At 36.2% G+C, this 21,941-nt stretch overlaps 1 protein-coding gene across 1 annotated transcript in view; it reads right to left on the minus strand.

Moving 5' to 3' along the window:
* ALMS1 (ALMS1 centrosome and basal body associated protein) overlaps positions 1–21,941 on the minus strand; it is a 114,678-nt gene that overhangs the window by 20,766 nt on the left and 71,971 nt on the right. The window contains exons 10-11 of the mRNA XM_074195575.1: positions 10,410–10,535; positions 3,500–3,670 (exon numbers count right to left, since the gene is read on the minus strand). Of these exons, the coding sequence (XP_074051676.1) occupies positions 3,500–3,670; positions 10,410–10,535 (297 nt within the window). The remainder of the gene's footprint in view (positions 1–3,499; positions 3,671–10,409; positions 10,536–21,941) is intronic.

Raw genomic sequence — 21,941 nt, forward strand, 5'->3', positions numbered from 1 at the left:
TTTACTCTCATTGGGGTGGCTCAGAGAGGATATAGCATATATACTCGATGGGCTATAGACATCTAGAGTAAGAAGGAGAGAAGAGGAACAGGGGGATGGGGGGGATGTGAGTGATGGAGGAGAGGGTGGACCACAGGAGAGAGATATATATTTTCTTTTTTAGTTCTTGCAAGGGGCTGGGATTGGATGGCCTGTCTGGGACCACAGGGCCAGGTGGCTGCTGGGCCTTAGGGGTGGTAGGTGGGCTCAGGGCCTCTTGGCTCCAAGGCTGGTGATTAGTCTGCTGTGCCACTCAGCTACCCTACAGCACATTTAAGAAGAGGGACAGAGTGAAAGGAGAGAGAAAATATAGTGTATGGTAGTGGGGAGGTTTGAATGGAGAGAGTTGCTATCAGCAATGGCAACAGTGAAAAATTATGGAAGTAGCTTTTGTGATGGACTTATCCTAAAGAATGTGATCCACCTGCAACAGAGCTAGTGGTGTTGGAACACAGACTGAAGCACATTTTTTATTATTGTTGTTGTTATTTTGGGGGGGGGGTTGCGGGGAGGATGGGGTTGGGTGGCTTGCCTGGAATCACACAGCTGGGTGATTGTTGGGTGTCTGAGGCCGGATTTGGACCTGGGTGCTCCTGACTCCAGGGCAGGTGCTCTGTCCACTGCGCCACCTGGCCATCCCTACTATTATTACTATTATTATCATCATTTTATTTGATTTTGATTTTTTTTTTTTTTTTTTGGTTTTTGCAGGGCAGTAGGGTTGGGGTGGTTTGCCCAGGGTTGCACAGCTGGGTGATTGTTGGTTGTCTGGGGTCAGATTTGGGCTCATGTACTCCTCACTCCAGGGCCGGTGCTCTGTCCAATGTGCCACTTAGCTATCCCTATTATTATTATTATTTTTAATTTTAATTTTTTCCTCTTTCCTTTATTGCTCATGAGGGTCTATATTTGGGGGGGGGGTATTATGTTTACTCTTAAACAAGAATATTTTAATAATGTATTAAAAAATCATCTGTACAAAAATAAAATAAATATAAATTAAAACAAAATTCAATGACACTCTGACTACTCCAGTACCTTAATAGTATTTATAACCACAAGGATATAGTCTAATGCTATTAGAAGTTTCCATGCACTAAAGAACCACAGACTGTGCCCTCTCTTTGGGGACACCTTCTCTTTATTTCCCTACCATCCAGACGTAGTCACATAACTGCCTCCCCCAGGTATCCTTGTAGGAGAAGGAAATCCATGAAGGAGATGCCATAGCTACACCATGAGCTGTGAAGACTGCAGTGTGTGAGATGCTAATCTCGCTCATGTAGAAACAGCAACTTTGTATGGGTGTAGTGGGTTGTTTTACTTGGTTTATTTGTTTTGTGCACTAAATAAATAAAATTAAATAAATGAAAATGATTACAAATAAAGATTTGGGGAGGTGCCTAGAGTAATTTGCAGCTTTTCACATTTATAGGGGTCCTGCGCCCCTAACCCCCTCAAATGTTGAGTGATGACTAAACAAATACTATACATATAATACAAACACAATTAAAAAGAGAACATTTGGGGCGGCTAGGTGGTGCAGTGGATAGAGCACCAGCCCTGGAGTCAGGAGTACCTGGGTTCAAATCTGGTCTCATGGTCTCAGAAACTTAATAATTACCTAGCTGTGTGGCCTTGGGCAAGCCACTGTACCCCATTTGCCTTGCAAAAGCCTAAAAAAAAGAACACTTCCCCCCCTTTATGATAGTATGTATATAAATATATATATATATATATATATATATATATATATATATATATATATATATGTATATGGCTCAATAATGAGATTAGCAGACTAAAACTGACCCTTGCTGTGTAATTAGATTAGCCAGGCTCTGACCTGCATTAGAATCTTCAGGGGACACCTGATCATTAAATGTAGGAATAGCTGGTTCCTGGAAGGCTTTGCCTGCTGAGCATACCACCCCTGAAAGATTTCAAACATGGGGCTAACACCAGGTCATAGATCTTATCTAAAAACAACCCCAGATAAATTTTGAAAAGCTGTCCACTGGATAATTAACATTCTTACATTTACAAGCACTTACTTTATTTGAGACAATATGCTAAGTGTTGGGGACACCTCTGTTCTCAAGGAGCTCCCAAACTAAAGGAGGAGACAACATCCCAACACCCATACAAGACTCAACCAAGATCCATGGACAGAAACTCAAAAAATCTGTCTCACCAGAAGAAGAGCGTGCATCTGTGGACAGAGTCCCACTACTCTTCAAAGACAGAAGCATAGACCAGGCCTTCTCAGGTTCCATGAAGTTTCGCATCTCTACTCTACCAACATCATATTTAAGGATGACCAACAATCAATCATACCCAGGCATGCAAAGTATTCCATTGGAAACTAGATTTTTCACAGGGTTATTCATAAACATATTTAAGATGCGACACTGATGCCATCACTGATGCCACCACATGGAGCCACTAAAGCAAGTCCATAAGTGGCATGCTGAGATAGGCTTATTTTTATTCTAGGCTCTGCCAAGGATCAAATTATCCTTTTTTTTCCTTCTTTTCCCATGCACAGATAGAAAGCTTAATTGCATCAAAGCATAATTTCTAAATGAATAGTCCCCTTATCTCAGGTTTATGGTCCTGAGGAGTCAGTACTGGACTCTAACCAAGTTAAATCTATTACTGTGCTGAGAAAGCAAGAATAAGGACCCTCACAAGTTATTGCCATGGAAACCTAACACCAGTACAAGCTTAGCTCATTTGATCCTCGTGAGTGCTTCCCAGCACCACATCAATTACCTACAGAACTGCAATCCATAAGGCAATTTTATTTCATCAAGACTGATTGATGATTATGATTTCTGAAACACACACAATGAACTAATGCTCTACTGCAGGGGTAGAGAACCTTTTTTCTGCCAAGAGTCACAGACACTTATAACATCATTCACCTAATATTTGGTCAAACATTTAGTTAATTCAACCCCAAAAAGCTCCTAGATTTATTGAATTTTGAGTCCCGCTGTGGTTGCTGCAGCTGTGCCAGAACAAAGAACAATGATTTCACCAGCCTTTGTGGGCCAGACATTCCTCACCCCTGCTCTACTTGTAAAGGTTGTCTGATAGCATTGCCCTTGCAATAAAGAAATTAATGCAGTACCTCAAAGGTATCATGAAATATCTCAAGGGTTTTACACAAAACTATATGTTAAAAAAAATTAGACTCTTTGATCAGAGGGCTGACTAGGCCATAGGGTCAGAGTTGGGGGCACTACAAGGTAAAGTAACTCATCCAGGTTCATCTATACAGAAAGCTTGAACCTGGGCCCTCTGGACTCTGCAGCTGCCCCTCCATCTATCACTTGTCCAAGAGGGGCTTCAGTTAGTTTAAGCACAAAACAGAATTGAAAAGGCACCTGGCAACAACAGGAAATTTGAACCCAGGACAGATCAAAGGCAAAAAAAGCTGAAACCACCCACCTACCTGAGATCTTTTCTTGGGGGGAATTTCGTTCTTCAGTCCAGGCTGATTTACGCACAGTCTTCTTGCTGTAGATGCCCTCTTTGTGCTTAATGGTGACAGTACTGGATACATTCTCATCCCTTTTGCCCAGAACATCAGTGGGGAAATCTGGAGCAATAGCATCATTGGAGCCTGTGGAAGGGAAAGGAACACCAAGAACACAGTGAGGGACAAGACCTGCAAGGACTGAGTCATCACACATTATAAGAGAAAAGTAGAAAAAAAGCAAAAAATAAATCGAGGCTTGGTTAATTTTCTTCTTAAATGTATTTCCATACTCCAATATTTCTAACTAACTGAATTCCCAAGAGAGAATAGAGGGAGGAGGAAGAGGAGCAAAGTAAAATGAAGAAGTGATTCTCTATAGTATCTGAGAACGTACCAGCTCAACACAACAAGAAAGGAACCAGAAACACAGTAAATAAAATGACAGTAAAAGAGGATTGGGAAGTATTCCCATCCAATGTAAATAATGCCTTCTGACATAATTTGTGAGCTAAGTTGGTCACTTCAACTCATGTGAAGTGATCAACTCACAACTTCCTTTTCAAATTCTGGCTGTGATCCTTTTCTAACTCTCCCTTGTCTAAAAAGGGAGGGAGGGAAGGGGAGACCCATGGGGGGGGGGGGGGAAGAGAGAGAGAGAAAGGAAGGGAAAGAGAGAAAGGAAAGAAAGAAAGCAAAAGAGAAAGAGAGCTAAAGAGAAAGAGAGTGAAAGAGAAAGAAAGAAAGGAAGAAAGGAAGAAAGAAAGAAAGAAAGAAAGAAAGAAAGAAAGAAAGAAAGAGAGAGAGAGAAAGAAAGAAAGAGAAAGAAAGAAAAAAGAGTGAAAGAGAAAGAAAGATTATCCCAAATTTAATGACCAAAAGAGGAAAAAAAAAGTTGAGCATTTTAGACACAAAGTAGAACAAAAACAATACAGTATAGGAAGCTATGAATCTGATTCAATACCACCCCTTGATTTTCTTTTAAAGTTACATAAATCCAATTCATTTCTTTAAGCCAGTCCTGCTCACCTGGGCTTCATTCTAGATTTTTTGGGCCACCTTTTAAATGTCTTGATGGACCTTCTCTCTTTTCCATCTCCTCATTTTACCCCTCTTTCAATTTCTTCTACCCCCACCTACTAGTTAAAAACAAGAACAACCACTATCACTCCCTCCTAACAAATGCACCGAGGCCACACACCAAACCAAATGTCTCCTCCTTCCTGACAGGAGGTAGGCAGCACACTATCATATGGGGTCTCTGCAGACAAGCTCTTTGGTCTTAAAAAGCCATCTTCATGGCCATGTTGTTGTCCTTGCTCTCCAGTTTCTGCTACCTATTTGTCATCAGTCCCCTCTCTAAAGTATCTCTTTCCTTCATTTCTTAAAGCATCCTTCTATTTCATCATAATTCATAGACCACAATGCATTCAGCCATTCCCCAAAATAATAACTATCCCACCGGCTTCCAGTTGTTTCCTTTTCTTTTTATCTGAATAACAGTCTTTTTCCATAGCACTCCTTTTCTGATGCCCATACATTTCCCTAGTGACTGTGATGTATATCTACACTGTCTATTTGGGAGAAGAATGAGGTTCATTAGACACTTTCCCCACTCCTCCATGCTGGTAAACTTGTAGACACTAATTATGAAAAAAGTTCAACTAGCTTGTTCCTTTGCACACTAGAGTATTCCTTTTTACCCTCCTTTTTTTCCTCTCCTCTTAAAAAACCTTCAAAACAGAATCAATTCAAGCCTCATTTTCAACTTTTCTAACTCCTCAATACTCATTTCTTATTCCAGGATGAGATTTGGAGTATCTCAATATCTACAGTAACTTTACGGTAAACAATTTTGCTGTTATTCAGTTATTTACCTTGGCAGTACAATTTTCCAGCAATGAACACACAGGGTATTCTCCATTTTCGGTAATGGTTCTACATATCAATGGTATGGTGTTGGCTAGTGGTTGTTTTCTTGGTGTTAACAGGCCAAAATTAGCATAAGCAGCTGAAAATTGAGCCATACTTTGATGCAACTCAACTTCAAAGACCCTATTAAGTGCACAATCAGCTATGAACAAAATAGGCACCAACTCTACCCCTCTGCTTTAGGTTTGTAGTCTTTTCAGGTAAAATAGTTTATCATCAGTTCAGGAGCAGACCTTATGCCATTTTAATTCTTGTTGAAGGCTTCTGTCATTGTTAAAAAACACCATGCTTAAAAAATCTGAGAACAAGCACATAGCATTGTTTCACTCCACTGGTAACTGGGAAAATATGGGCACCTCATCCATTATTTAAAACCCAGGCAATCATGGTGCCATGAAACTGATAGACAATGCTGATGAACCTCTCCAGGTAACCAACTTTTGACATAATTTTCCTTAAGTCCTCATGACTGAAGGTATCAAAGGCTGATCTACACTGTGTGCAGACTCTGTTCTGCTCCTGGCATTTCTCCTGGAGTTGTAAGACAGCATATCCACCATTCCTCATCCTTTTCTCAAGCCACACTTGGCTTCCAGGTGAAGGATCAGCCTTCTATTAAGGACGACTGGCAAGAATCTTGACAGCAATGAATAAAAGACAACCCCCCTCCCCCACCCCTCAGCCCACCATGATTGTCACAGGACAATTTATCTTCTTTACCCTTTCAGATGTTCAACAGAGGTATCCTTAAACTCCCGGAGAATAACATTCTCTTGCCACAAACAACATGGTTCCATCATAACTGAATAGCTGAGATGTACCACAGGTTTTTGTTCTATAAATAACCTTCAGAGAATCATAAAAGCATTTTGATTGTTACTAAAATTTAATTTCATCTGCCTTCTTACTAAGTCAAAAATCCTGCATCTCCTCAAGCTTCACTTTCACTTGACTTCTGATGGGAGTTAAATGCTGCCTTCTTAGAGACAGATGAACTGGTAAAAACTGATAAACCCTATGAAGTAGTTTCTGAATTTCCCCATCATTTTCACCAAACCAATTGACATTTGTGAGTGCCCTGGCCCAGATGAGTAAATGCAATGCTGTATACCAAATCTCTGGAAACTAACCGCACCTTTTCTGCTCCACTGTTGCCAACTGTGTGTTGACTCAGCCTCCCCCCCCAAGTTAGCAACAAATTGCTCACTCTCGGAGAAAGCTCTACTCTGTTAACATTAAGTCTGTGGTAATCCTTGGCCCTTGGGGCAGTTTAGAGAGGACCAGTCTATGATCAGTCCAGCACTCTGCTTCACAGCTTTGTCACTACCACATCCTATCTTTCTTCTTTTCATAATGGTACAAAGTCTAGTAAATGCCAACCTTTGCTGTAAGATTGCATCCACAAAGTTTTGTTGCATTTAGGTACGTGGAAGACAGTGTTTGTGATGAGAAGGTCAAGTTTTCAATAGTAAGTGACCACTGTTGCTGCTGTTTCTGACTTCATTTCTCTAAAAGACTCCTGGCCATGTCTGGGCAGTCATCCAGAATTATATTAAAGTCAATTATAACCAGGTCTTCATGAAATTTTTCTTTGATCCCAGGGTCTGATGGTAACATGGCACTTTCCTTGCCATGTTTTTCATAAGTCTGTCATTCAGTTCATTTGGTAGGTACAAAGCTTGTTGATTAGATTGGTTTTGATTGCAAAACCTATGCCAGCTTCACAACCCTTATTTTCACTGAAGCCACTCCAGAAAATCGGATCTCTGGTTCCAACTTCATGAGCTGACCTTCATTTATTAGCCTTGTTTCACTAAAGGCTGTTATTTAAATGCAATGCCTGTTAAGTTTCTTGCCATCTTGTTCAGGTCTACTGGACTTCATGCTGTCTATGAGCACATGTACTGATTTCATCCATGAAACACACCAGAGTGGGGTGAAGCTGACAATTCTGAGGTCACTTCATCCAGCCCCTTCCTCATATTAGGGGTGGACAGTAAGACTCTTAAAAGGCTGCTCAGACACTCAGGGGTTGCTTCCAGAGAGAAGATGATCACCTTGCTTGGGCTGTCTGTGTATGAGGTGGTAACTACCTCCCAGATCTGCATCTGCTGCTTTGTCACTTGGGCTTGTCACAAGACTTTGGAGGATAGTTTAAAAAAAAAAGACATAGGTAATGTTTTTTGATTCACACATAAACTGGATAAATCAAGGCAGAATTGGGCAAGGTTATCAGACTCCCTCTCTCTTCTGAAAACCAAAAAAAGCAAGATAAAGACAAAGTTAAAAGGACAACTGGTAATTGTTTGAGATGCAGTGGATGACCTTGGTGTCTTTGCTATCTAAACAAGCTCTAAGCATTCCATAGCACCTGCTTCAGCTGGAACAATTTGTTTTTATCCACCCATTCTGTCAGAGAAAGTATCCACATGCTTGGAGTAAACAACCTCCTAAATCACCGACAGGTCGGTCTGAGACTCAAAGCTGGTTTAGCTTGTTTGCCAATGCTATGGCATCACATTAGCTGCACACATTATAGGTTCTTGGAGCCACAAGTGAGAGTTCAGTGGATCAGGGAGACACCAAAGGCAGAAGTAGACCTGAAAAGGGCTGACAGTCCCTCATACCAGAGGTCTTTATTTAATGTTTTGCTAAATCCACATAAACTTTAACTTGAACATTCCTCAAATCTTTTCAATCAGCATTCCTGCCAAACAAGGAAATGAAGTGGTCTTACAATACCCTACAAGACCTTAAAGCCGTTCCTCTGTAATCATTGCCTCACTGTCTCAACATTCACTACCCAACTGTTCCTTAATAACAGAGTCTATAATTTTTATGTAAGGAATTGAAGTCAGGCACACTGGCATGCAAACTACATTCCTTTTTTTTTTTTGAAAATCATGAAAATTCTCAGGTCCCACATCCTGCAATTTTTCACCCCTCTACTTTCCATGGACTAGGTCTTTCAGGATACCTGGGTCAGGTTACAATCTCATTCAGATCATTGCTCTCTATTTCTTTACTCATCTTGCAAACAAAGCAGCAGATTTTGGCTAAAGCAACTCTCTAAGACCCTTCTAAGTTATTTTTTTTAATTGATATTTTATTTTTCCAGTTACCTGTTATGAAATTTTTTCAACATTCATCCACATGCATACGCATATTTTTAAGTTACATAATTTTCTTCCACCCTCCCTTCCCATCCTCCTCCCCTCAGTGGCAAATATCATAATACACATTTGTATTTAACATTTACAGATTAATCGTTTTCTGCATGAGAAATTAAGATAAAGGGAAAAGAAAGAAAACCAAGACATAAGAAAAACATATGAGAAAATTTTTTAAAAAGTGAATGTAGTGTTCATTCAGATTCTTTTTATTTTGTTTTGTTTTTCTTCCTCTGGATGGGTATCATTGTCCAAAATATGTCTCCCAGAGTTGTCCTGGCTCTCTGAACTGCTGAGAAAAGCTGCATCCATCAAGGGAGTTGTTAAGGTGTACAATGTTCTCTTGGTTCTGCTCCCTTCTCTTAGGATCAGTTCCTGTATCATTCCATGCTTCTCTAGAGTTCAAACATTCATGGTTTCTTATAGAATAGTACTCCATAACATGTATAAACCATAACTTGTTCAGCCATTCCCCAACCCATCTCCTTAAGTTAAAGGGATTTGTTATTTATGGAAATAGAGGAAGCACTGACTGACACCGAAGATATCATTAGTCAATCCCATACAGATAGATCATCAGTCTGAGAAACAGAGAAAGGAAATATAGGCTAGCTAGAGTGCACAGTGAGCCAGTCAAGAAAATAGATGAGCAAAAACATCATCAAAGCATTTGATCAAACTGTAGGAGAAGAAAGAAGTAAAGAAAAGGGAAGGGTCAATGATGGGAGTTCCAAGAATACTGTGAGATATATGGAGCAGTGTTGGGTAATCAAGAGCTCACTAATATGGCTATGCGGGTATCTACTTGAAATGAAGTGAATGCAGGTGGTCAGTCAGCAACAAATATTGTATATTAGATACTAGAAACTGCATTAAGTGCCAGGCAAAGAAAGGAAATAACAGTCTCTGCCCCCAAGGAGATTCCGAGCCAAAATGTTCAGGGAGCTGAGGGATTTGAACTGAGTTGAGTCTTCAGGAATGGAGCCAGGGAAGCCAGGAGGTGGAGGGGGAGAAGGGAGAGCTCCAGAGAAACTGCCCAAGTCTTCAGATAGAGGCCAGTGGGGGGGCAGTAAATATCAGAAAATCAGAGTCAAAGAAAATCATCACAGCAGAGGGAGAGAAAACTGTGAGTCCCAGATGCCATCTGGGTATCCCCCAGCTCCGTCATCTCATTACAACCATGACACTTTTCTGAAAATCACTGACCTCACCATCCCGGCATGTGCCTTTGACAGATGACCTCCCTCTTATCCTGTTGCCTCTACCATTAGAATTTAAGCTCCTGGAGGGCAGAAAACCCGTTTTTGTTCTTCCTTTCCATATCTCCCCAGAGATTGGCCTGCTCAGTGCTAAGCACACCTTGCATTTCATTTGTGATGATGTATTTATATCTACACATGTTGGACAAAGTGAACTTGTAAATGGGACAAAAGTCTAAAGGCATGTTTACAATATGAGAGTGAGATGACTTTAGTAGATAGAACCCAATCACCTGTTACCTTTTCAAAGTCTTGTCTATTCAAAGCAAGATATAAAGTTCTAATGGCTTCTCAGCTAAGAACAGAGCAGAACCACAAGAATTAGGAGATAAAACAAAATAAGTTTCTTTCCTAGACAAAACCCAAACAATGAAATGATCCATTAACAACTGTCTAGATAATTCAGTTTGGATTTTTTTAATAACTAAGTTCCCACAACAAACTGTACAAAGAATACTAAAGTACTTCTAACTTTCACACTTGATCCCAGATGGCTAACATATAAACCACAGATTCACACACTACCTGAGTGGCTGCTCTCAAGCGTGGTCTCTGATCTGGTCGCAGGATATTGGAGGGGCTCCGCTGAGTTTGGAACATAGTACATTTCAGCACTTCCAGAAGGCTTGTAGGGCAATAGGGAAAGTGGAGCTGTAGGGAGAGAAAGCATCACAGTACAATGAATGAAAAAAGAAAACACAAAATGAGGTAGAGAGGTGGGCACAGAGGATCAGAGCACTAGCCTAGAGTCAAAAATGACCTTAGATACTTACTAGCTGTGCAACCCTGGCAAAGTTACATAATCCCAAATGCCTCAGAAAGAAGGAAGGAAGGAAGGAAGGAAGGAAGGAAGGAAGGAAGGAAGGAAGGAAACTATAAAGGAAAAAGGAGAAGGACATAGAGAAAAACGGTTTTGGTCTATTCATGAGGAAGAAAAATATTGTCTCATGTTTTTCGAGTGCCTGAAAAATGGTAGTTCTCACGCACACTGACTGTAAGAGGAAGGCAAATAAACTATCTAAAGATTAATGTCTTCCTTTGTCAAATATGGGATAATAACATGAAGATTCTGTGGCTCAAATAACTTAGAAAACAAAACTTTGTAAATCATGCACTGGCTACATAAAATGGGTGTTATTATAACTCTAGAAGACTCTTACTAAATCATCCACAACCAAACTCTATCATACTAGATAAGTAAATAAAATAGATTAATAGAACAGATCTGAGAATTCAAAACTAGAAGGAAACATATATAATAAACTAATGATTTATACATCCAATATCACAAAAGAAGGAAAGAATAAATAAATCAATAAAAGCTACTGGAAAAACTAAAGAGTATAAGACAGTTCATGTCATATCCCACAATACACTCCAATGAGGCCATTGATTTTAAAATACCAAAATCGATCTGTGATCTAATCAATCTGGATGTTCTTTCCATTAATGCAAATTTCAACTCATCCATCTTTTCAAGATCCTTCTCAAGTGCTTCACAGGAAGTCCAACATCCAAGAGGCCTGGCTTGCTTTTTTTCATTTAACTATGAGAACATAAGTGGGGCATTCATTCAGGGAAGCCATCTCTTGTATCTCCCACTTGCTAAATGACCAATCAATCTATATTCTTTTTCTATCAAACACTTCACTGATAACATCCTTTATTCTCATTTCTCTGTGAAGTTTCTCATGTCAGTGTCAGCTCACACCTACCCTATGTTTCTCCATTGTTCTCCACCTGATTTCCCTTTTCAGTTCTTTAGGAATTGTTCTGTTCTATGACTCATGGCTATATGCCAGAAAAATATTGGTATTAAAGAGAAATATAGGAAATGATACAAATATCTATAAACTTATTGCAATTATGGAAAGGTGCAAAACTTATTGGGGGAGAGGGTTTGCAAGACAATGGGATTAAGTGACTTGCCCAACATCGCACAGCTAGGTAATTATTAAGTGTCTGAGGTCGGATTTGAACTCAGGTCCTCCTGACTCCTGGGCCAGTGCTCTATCCACTGTGCCACCTAGATACCTGAAAACTTATTATTCAAGATACAAATTATAGCAGAAAAAATAGATACATGAAGAGCATTTACATGACAAAAAGAATCAAATAGTAAAAAGGAAACCCACTGGGAGAAAAGTCTTTGCTAAAAATGTTATTGAAAAAAATCCAACTGTCAAAATGTGGGAATTGAAATGAATTTAGCATTAACATTCATTTCCCAAAGATAAGTGGTTAAAAAATATAAACAGATAACACTCAAAAGAAATGAAAATTATTGGGTCGGCTAGGTGGCACAGTGGATACACTGGCCCTGGAGTCAGGAGTACCTGAGTTCAAATCCGACCTCAGACACTTAATAATTACCTAGCTATGTGGCCTTGAGCAAGCCACTTAACCCCATTGCCTTGTAAAAACTTAAAAAAATGAAAATTATTAATTTAGCTAGCTGAATTTTTTCAAAAATTTAGAAATTATTATAATAAAACTACTTAAACACATTAACATAACAAAGATAGTTTTACATTAGAAATCAATGGGTAATCAATGAATTGGAAACACTTTTTTAAAATAAATATTGATTTCTTTTTATAAGATAGTTCCATGTTTTAACTCTTAACAACGTTTTCTACATGATTCTACAAGTCAATATGAATTATTTCTTCCAGGTTTAGACCATTTACAAATTTGGTAAGAATACTATCTATATTTAAGCATATCCAAAAATGCTAAATAAGCTGAAGCATAAATAAGTTCCATTTTATAGCATTCTAAAAATAAATCTCTTCTAAGAACCCTCTAGTATTCTGTTCAAGAGAAGTTATTTTCAAGAGAGATCATTGGTGACAAGGCGGACTGCAGTTCTTATATATTATTCTGAAGACTTGATTTTTCTGTCATAAATTTTTATTCTTTTAAAATTATTTTTTTAATTCTCCTATGCATACAATCTATGACCCCATGATAATTACTACTCATGTCAATAATAATGGCCATGAAGAAAAAAAGACTCTGGAATACCTCCTTAGATAATTCTGATATGCACTTAGCATTCAAATTATATAGTTTATATATCATTTGAACTAATTCTCTGATAATTCACAATAACCATCTAGTATTTATAAGATACTATTAATTCAAATACATAACCAACCAGATCACTCTATTCCCCAATTATGATGGATAGATGGAGTTTTTAATGCATCACTCATCACTGACAAAGTGGAGTCAATTTTTCTTTTGGCATCTCAGATTTTCAACATTTCCCACTCCATATCATTAAGTGGTAGATCTCTTGAAATAAAAATACTATCCTCAAGTTTGCCTATACCATTAAGATTACCAAATATCAGAACCCATATAAGAGGGTCTATCATTAAATAAGGTAACTGGACCAATAAAGTACATAGGAAAAGTTCAGGCTAACTCTGAAAATTGACGTGGAAATTCTAATTTCTCTCTTAAATCCAGGTTAGGGACTATCCATAAAGTAACAACAAAGTGTATAAAGCTATATAAATACAACATAATGGGTTTTATGGAAGTCACAAAGCATGTAAATGAAAATGTAATGAATGTAATAAATTTTGTCCTAAAGAATTATTAAAAACACTGAAAAAGATAACTTTTGTAATTTCTGCATTTTTTAATTGACATAGGGCTTCTCTATGCTTTAAATTTTTGTTAAAGTTCTTTTATTGTACTCTTTCTCTCTAATATTTATATTAATTTCAATGTATTAAACTAAACAAATCAAAACTGTGATTTATTTACTAACAATCTTTGTATTTGTTTCATTATATTCCATTAATGGAATTGAGGTCCCCTACTAAAATATACTTTTGCCTGCTCCTTTTATTGCTGGTAACCTTTCTTCAATAAATTTAACTGCAAAGGTATCTAAGACATATAAACTGAGATTTAAGTTACTCCTTATTTTCTTACATTTAAGTGAAAGTCTTGCCTATTTCCTTCAGTGTTCTTCAATTTGAATTCTATTTTGTCATAAACTAAAACTGCCCATTCCTGATTCTTTTGAAAATGTAGTAGCTTCACATATTTAGATCAACCTGCTAAATTTAGATTGAGGTCTATTTTTTTTTACATTAAATGTCTTTCCTATAAACAAAATAAAAATGGATTTTGTTTGAATTATTGTACTATTCTTGTTCTTAGAATGGTAAAAGCTCATTTACATTTACTATAAAGAATATTTCATATGCCTACTAAAATTTTCCTCAGTTTTACTAAACTAGAGGAAATGAAACGTTCTTAATCTTGACATATTTTTCAACTATCAAATATTCAATTAAAAAATACAATTATTTCTGTTTGTTAAAGTATTACACTTTCCTGAGGCTTAACTATAATTTGAGAAGTTCCCTTTAGAACTTCCAACTCTTTCCCTTTTCCTCTTAGATTTTTAATATTCTCATCTGTTAGATTTTTATTAGCAATTCTGAAGGTATCTAAATTTTCCATTTTAATTTACCATTTTATTATTGATAATGCTTATTTCTATTATAATTAAAAAACTATTTTTACATCCACTCAAATATGCATATACATGGATATGCAAACAAACAAAATATATACATGTATACATGCATATATACATACATATTTTAAGTTTTAACTGTAATTAGTAATAGGAAAAGTATATTATCATTTTTATTAAGTACTTATTAAGTCAGTTTGTTTTAATGAACAAATTATACAGATTTAGTGTCAGGGGTTCCTATTTCAAGCCACAGTCAACCTCAAGAATTAATTGGCACATTACCTTGGGAAAGTCACTTCTTTGTGGACCTCAGTATTCTAATCTATAAATACAAAAATTGTTAATAGTCATGTTCCTTCCTTAACATTGAAAAACTTTGTTGATAAATACTTTCACTTCATGTCCATCTAAAGAAAATCCTATTTTCCAAAAAACATGGATATGTTTGCTAAATAAGTGGCTGGGGAAAGGAGAAATGAGGGGAAATACTACTTTTTTAAAAGTGGTTCTATATATATTTTTCCAATTATTTCTAAATTACTCTAAAACAACAAACAACATTTCCTCAGAAACTTTAAAGTTTCCAAAAGTACTGCCTCCTTTACTCCTCTTATCATTAGATAATTATTATCCCCATTTTCCTGTTGAGGAAACTGAAATGTCCAAAATCACAAAGTTAGCAAGTGACTAAGTGTGTAAGTGACATTTTAAATTTCTCTTTAAAAATTTTTTTCTTAAATTTCTTTTTTGTAATTCTAGATATTCAATTATCTATCGTGGTAAATCAACTTTAGGGTTTCTCAAGGTAATAGCTTCAGTATTAGCTCTAACTGAAGGGTAGAAACTATGTAAAAAAAATTTTTCTGGGACCTGAGTTCAAATCCAAACTCAAAAAAAAAACCTGTCTAAAAGTTTGAAGGTTCCATTCTAACCAGGGAAAGGAGAGTTTTGCTATTGTCAAGGAAACAATCCAATGGTTGTCCTAAAGCTAGTTCAAAAGATAGAAGATCAGATCTGAGGAGGGTTTCAGAGTCTGCAGGAAAACAAACTAGAGGAAGCTGAGGACCATCTGCAGCAGCCCTGTGGCTGCAAAATAATTAGAAAGATAAAGAAAAAGTACAGAAAGGTGTTCACAGAAGTAGATAAGCTTTAAAATGCAACTCTGATTTTGCAGGAATACAGAACTAGGGATTCTCATTTCTGCCAGCTAACCAAACATCCAGCATGGGAATTTCAGGATAGTGATGGAATTTTTGAGCCTCAACAAGAGGAGGAAACCAGGAAGATTTCCACACCTGTACAGATGTGCTCTCTACTTGGGAGAAATGCTTGTGTTTCCCAGAAAGCTTAAGATGCTTTGGACATATCTCATTATTTCTAGACTTTATTCACAGATTTTGATATTCTTATGAATATGAAAAATAAGTGGAAACATGTAGCAAGATTTAAAATTAAGCAACTTAAACTTTAGATTTATATCAGGTTTGATAAATTAGAGGGAAAAAATTATTTAAGCCAAGTTGATCAGTTTTCTGAATGGTAAATGGTATTTTATACTCATCTCTGAAAGACAAATTGAATAGTTTTTCCACTAAGACCAAAGACACAGATCAATGTTACTAAATGGAAATAAATTTTGTAATCATGTCTTAAATCTATGATACTGCTTTAAGCTAATAATATGATTATGTTTTTATAGATATTTCGTAAGTTTTTCAACATTCATCCACATGCATATTTATAAGTTACACAATTTTCTTCCACCCTCTCTTCCCAGCCCCCTCCCAATCAGAGACCAATTCTCTGGTGAACAATGTACATGGACAATTGTGTTTAACAAGTTTACATATTAGTCATTTGCTAAATGAGGAATTAGGACTAAGGGAAAAGAAAGAAAATCATGGAATAGTTAGGAAAATACAAGAGAAATTTTTTAAAAGTGAATACAGTGTTTATTCACATTCTATAAGAGTTTTAATTTGGTTTGGTTTTGCTTTATTTTGTAATTATTTTCTTCATCGAGATGTGGATGACATTGTCCATAACAGTTATCTCAGCATTGTCCAAGCTGGGTTCTGCTCCCTTTGAGCAGCATCAGCTCCTGTAATTTTCCAAGCTCCTCTAGAGTCCAATCATTCATGATTTCTTATAGAATAACAACATTCATATACCATAACTTATTCAGCCACTCCCCAATTGATAGGCATCTCTTTCTCCCTCCCAATTTTCAATTCTTGCCACTACAAAAAAAGATTTGTTACGAATATTTTGAAACATGTAGGACTTTATCCATTTTTAAAGATTTCTTCAGGATATAGCCTTAAGTATTGGTATTTCTGGAATAAAGAGTATGATCAATTTTAGAGCTCTTTGGGCACAGTTCCATATTGCTCTCCAAAATTAGGATTAGTTCACAACTCTACCAACAGTGCATTAACATTCCAATCCTCTGATCCCTTTCCCTTTTTGTCATCTTAGCCAATCTTGCATTTCTCAAATCAATAATGATTTGGAGCATCTTTTCATATTATCATATACAGCTTTAATTACTTTGTTTGAAATTTGCCTATTCTTATCCTTTAATCATTTATCAACTGGAGAATGATTTGAAACCTTAAAACCATGACTCAACTCTGTACATATTTTAGAAATAAGACGTTTATCACACCTTCTAGCTGTGAAAATTGTTTCCTGGCTTTCTGTTTTCCTTCTAATCATGGCAGCATTGGTTTTATTAGTACAAAACCTTTTTAATTTAGTCAAAATCATTCATTTTACAATTTATAATGTACCCTTTATTCCTTGTTTGGTCATAAATTCCTCCCTTTTCCATAGATCAACAGATAAGAGTATTTGTTCATCTGCTAACTGATCTATGGTTACCATCCTTTATGTCTACACTACTTGGACTTTATTTTGATATAGAGTATAAGAAATGGGTCTATGCCTAATTTGTGCCATACTATTTTGCAGTTTTTCTAACAATTTTTGTCGAATAGTGAGTCCTTATCCAGAAGATGGAGTCTTTGAGTTTGTCAAACAATAGATTACTATAGTCATTTACCACTGTTTCTTTTGAACCTCTCCTAATCCACTGGTCCATTACTCTATTTCTTAACCAGTAACAGGCAGTTTTGATGACCGCATCCTTAGAGTATAGCTTTAGAACTGGTACAGCAAGGTCACCTTCCTTTCCATTTTTTTTCATCAGTTCCCTTGATATTCTCGAGCTTTTGCTGCTTTAGATGAATTTTAACTATTTTGCAGATCAAAAAAAATAGTATTTGGTAGTTTGATAGGTATGGCACTTAAACAGTAATTTAATCATATTATTATATAACCAAGCGTAATTTTTATTTTTCCAAATGTTTAGATCTAACTTTATTTGAATGAAAAGTGTTTTTTAATTGTTCATATGGTTTATGGGTTTGTCTTGGAAGGTAGTTCTCCAAGCATTTTATATTGTATAGTTACTATAAATGGAATTTCTCTTTCCATCTCTTCCTCTTGGGCTTTGTTGCTCATATATAGAAAAGTTGATGATTAATGTGAGTTTTTTTTATATCCTAGTATTTTGCTGAACTTGTTAATTGTTTCAAGTAGTTTTCTACATGATTTTCTCGGATTCTCTAAGTATACCATCATATCATCTGCAAAGAGTGAGAGTTTTGCTTTCTCAATGCTTATTCTAATTCCTTCAATTTTTCTTTCTTCTCTTACTGCTAAAGCTAATATTTCTAATACTACATGGAAAGGTAATGATGATAATGAGCATCCTTGTTTCACCCCTGATCTTATGGGAAATGCTTCAAGTTTATCCACATTACATATAATGTTTGGTGAAGATTTTAGATAAATACTAATTAAAGTCATTTTATTTTCAATTTATTAATTTAATTTATACTATAGTGTTTTTAATAGGAATGGATATTGGTTTTTGTCAAAGGTTTTTTCAATATCTATAGAGATAATCATGATTTTTCTTGGTTTTGTTATTAATATATACAATTATGTTGAGTATTTTCCTAATATTGAACCATCCCTGACTACCTGGTATAAATCCTACCTAATCATGGCGTATTAACCTAGAATTAACTTGGTATAATCTCTTTGCTAAAATTTTATTTAAAATTTTTGCTTCAATGTTTCATTAGGGAGGTTGGACTAAAATTTTCTGCTTTGACTCTTTCTGGTACAAAAATCAACATCATATTGGTATCCATAAAAGATATTTGGCAGAACTCCTCCTATTTATTCAAATAGTTTATGTACAAATGGAATTAATTGTTCCTTAAATGTCTGGTAGAATTCACCTGTAAATCCATCTGGACCTGGAGACTTTTTTCTCAGGTTGTTTATTGATAGTTTCTAACATTTATTTTTCTGATATGGGGTTATTTAAGTATTTTATTTCCTCTGTTGTAAATCCGGGTAGTTTGTAGTTTTGGAAATATTCATCCATTTTACTTAGGTTATCGAATTTACTGGCATTCAGTAGGGCAAAACAACTCCAAATTATGTCTTTAATTTCCTCCTTATTGGTGGTGAGTTCACTTTTTTTTTGTTTTTGATACAGGTTATTTGATATTCTTTCTTTTTTTTTTAAATCAGATTAACCAAATGTCTATTTTATTGGACTTTTTTCATAAAACCAAGTCTTAGTTTTATTTATTAGATCAATGGTTTTCTTGTTTGCAATTTTATCAATTTCTCCTTTGATTTTCAGAATTTCTAATATGATATTTAATTGGGGATTTTTAATTTGTTCTTTTTCTAACTTTTTTGGTGGCACATCCAATTCATCGATCTCATCTTTTTCTATTTTATTCATATAAACTTTTGGAGATATAAAATTTCTCCTAAAAATGCTTTGGCTGCATTCCATAAATTTTGGTATGTTATTTTCTTGGATGAAATGATTATTTCTATGATTTGTTGTTTGATTAAGCTATTTAGTTTCCAATTAATTTTTAGTTTCTCTTTCCATGGCTCTTTGACATGTAATTTTTATTACATCATGATCTGAAAAGCATGCATTTATTATTTCTGCTTTTCTGCATTGATTTTTATATAGCTTAATATCTGGTCAATTTGCCATGTACTGCAGAGAAAAGGCACATTCTTTTCTATCTCCATTCTTTCCTTTCCTTATTCTTCCTCACCTGTGTTTTTCTCCCTTTCCTCTGTAAGTTTTCTTCTGAATTTTCACTCTAAATTTACTCTCTTTTACCTTTGCCTTCCCCTTCAGTTCCTTCTTCCCTTTTCTTTACCTTTTTCTTCCTACTTCCCTGTACAGTAAGATAAGATTTTTAAACTCAATTGGGAAAGTATTTTGTTCCCTCTCTGGGCCAAATCTATTGAGTAGGATTTACTCAGTGTTCACATGCTCTCTACTATAATGGGCCTTTGTGCCTTTTCCCTGGTGTTGTTTATTCACAAAAAAAAAAAAGTTTTCATGTCCAGTCACTCTAAGAATACTTTCTTCCTTCATTTCTATAGTACTTCAATCTTGTTTTTGTTTTTTTGCAAGGCAATTGTGTTAAGTGGCTTGCCCAAGGCCACACAGCTAGGTAATTATTAAGTGTCTGAGACCTGAGATTTGAACTCAAGTACTTCTGACTCCGGGGACAATGCTCTATCCACTGTGCCACCTAGTTGCCCTTATCTTCAATCTTAGCCCTACAGTCCTCCTCAACCAAAATATTGGGTATACCCTCTCCCACTGTCCCTTTAGTACCCAAAGCATGGTACTAAATTAAAGTACTAATTAAGGAAAGATCTCTTCTTAATCTCTTTAATGCCTAATCCTTGTAAGTACTTGCCCCATTATACTACAAATCTCTAGAGGGCATCTAGGTGGTGCAGTAAATAGAGCACTGGCTCTGGAGTCAGGAGGACCTGATTTAAATCCAGTCTGTGTGACCTTGGGCAAGTCACTTATACTGATAGCCTCACATCCAGGGCCATTTCTAGTCATCTTGATTCATATCTTGCCACTGGATCCAGATGGCTCTGGAGGAGAAAGTGAGGCGGGTGACCTACAGCAGTCCCTCATTCAAATCCAACTCATGTTCTTGTCATGGCATCAATTTCTGATGTCACAGTCTTCTTCAAGAATGAAGGACAAGGGGCGGCTAGGTGGCACAGTGGATAAAGCACTGGCCTTGGAGTCAGTAGTACCTGGGTTCAAATCTGGTCTCGGACACTTAATAATTACCTAGCTGTGTGGCCTTGGGCAAGCCACTTAACCCCATTTGCCTTGCAAAAACCTAAAAAAAAAAAAAAAAAAAAAAAGAATGAAGGACAAACATCACAAACTCTCTAGGTATCTAGTAAAGGAAAGTCACTTCTAATTTAATTATGTATTCTAAGTACCTGAACACCCTGAAGGTCTCTCTTAAGAACCTAACAATTGATTGTAAGGTGTGAGAGGAGATAGGATGCCCTCATCAGAAAGTGTTGAGCTCTAAGAGCAAGTTAGAATTAAAGTAGCTCAAAGGAAATCTAAGATACATAAGTTTAGAATAAGCATTCCAGGTGTTCACTATTTGTGCCTGACTACCAAGACAAGAGCATTCCAAGCATATTGGTAGAATCAGCCACAGTCGAAGGCATGGTAATTTGTCTCAAACATAGTGGTGTCATTTTAGTCTTCTTCGATCTCTTCAACTATATTCGTCCCTTTAAACTATCCTAAGAGAAATACAATTCTCAAGAGCTGTAAGTATTATCTTGTAGAGATATATACAGTGCAATGTTCTTGACTAACATTTGATTCCCCCCCCCTTTACATTTACCTTTTTATGTATCTCATGAGTCTTGTATTTAAAGATCAAATTCTGTTCAATTCTGGTCTTTTTGTCTGAAAATTTGTTAAATCCTCTAATTCAGTGAACATTTATCTTTTCCCCCCAAAGAATATGCTGAATATTTCAAGATAGTAAATTGTTGCAATTGAAGGTTCTTTGCCTTCCAAAATAACTTATTCCAGGTTCTCCCATCCTTTAATGTTGAAGCTGATAAGTCTTGTGTAATTCTGACTGTGCTTCCTTTGCATTTAAATTGCTTCCTTTTGGCTGCTTACAGCATTTTCTTCTTTATTTGACAATTTTGGAATCTGGCCATAAGAATCCCTGGGGATTTTAGCCTAGGGTTTCTTTCTGGAGGTGTTTTGTGGGTCCCTTCAAGGACATTTTGTTTTTTTGATCTAGTATGTTGGGACAGTTTTTCCTGAAAATTTCCTGAAAGATATTTTCCAAGTTCTTTTTTAAATCTAGGCTTTCTGATAAAACAAAAATACATAAATTATCTCTCCTGAATCCATTTTCTGAGTTGTTTGTTTTACCTAAAAGGTACTTTTTCAGTCTTTTGATTTTGTTTGATATAATCCTGGGTATTTCAGAGATTCATTAGTTTCTTTTTTCCAATTCTAACTTTTGGGGTTTTCTTTGGTTAGCTTTTGTTTCCTTTTCTGGTTGGTTAATGTTACTTTTTACTGAGCTGCATTCCCCTTCCAATTGATCACATTGAGTCTGTGTTACATTCTTTTT

Source organism: Macrotis lagotis, chromosome 1 (genome assembly GCF_037893015.1).
Source record: "Macrotis lagotis isolate mMagLag1 chromosome 1, bilby.v1.9.chrom.fasta, whole genome shotgun sequence".
Classification (NCBI taxonomy): Eukaryota; Metazoa; Chordata; class Mammalia; order Peramelemorphia; family Peramelidae; genus Macrotis; species Macrotis lagotis.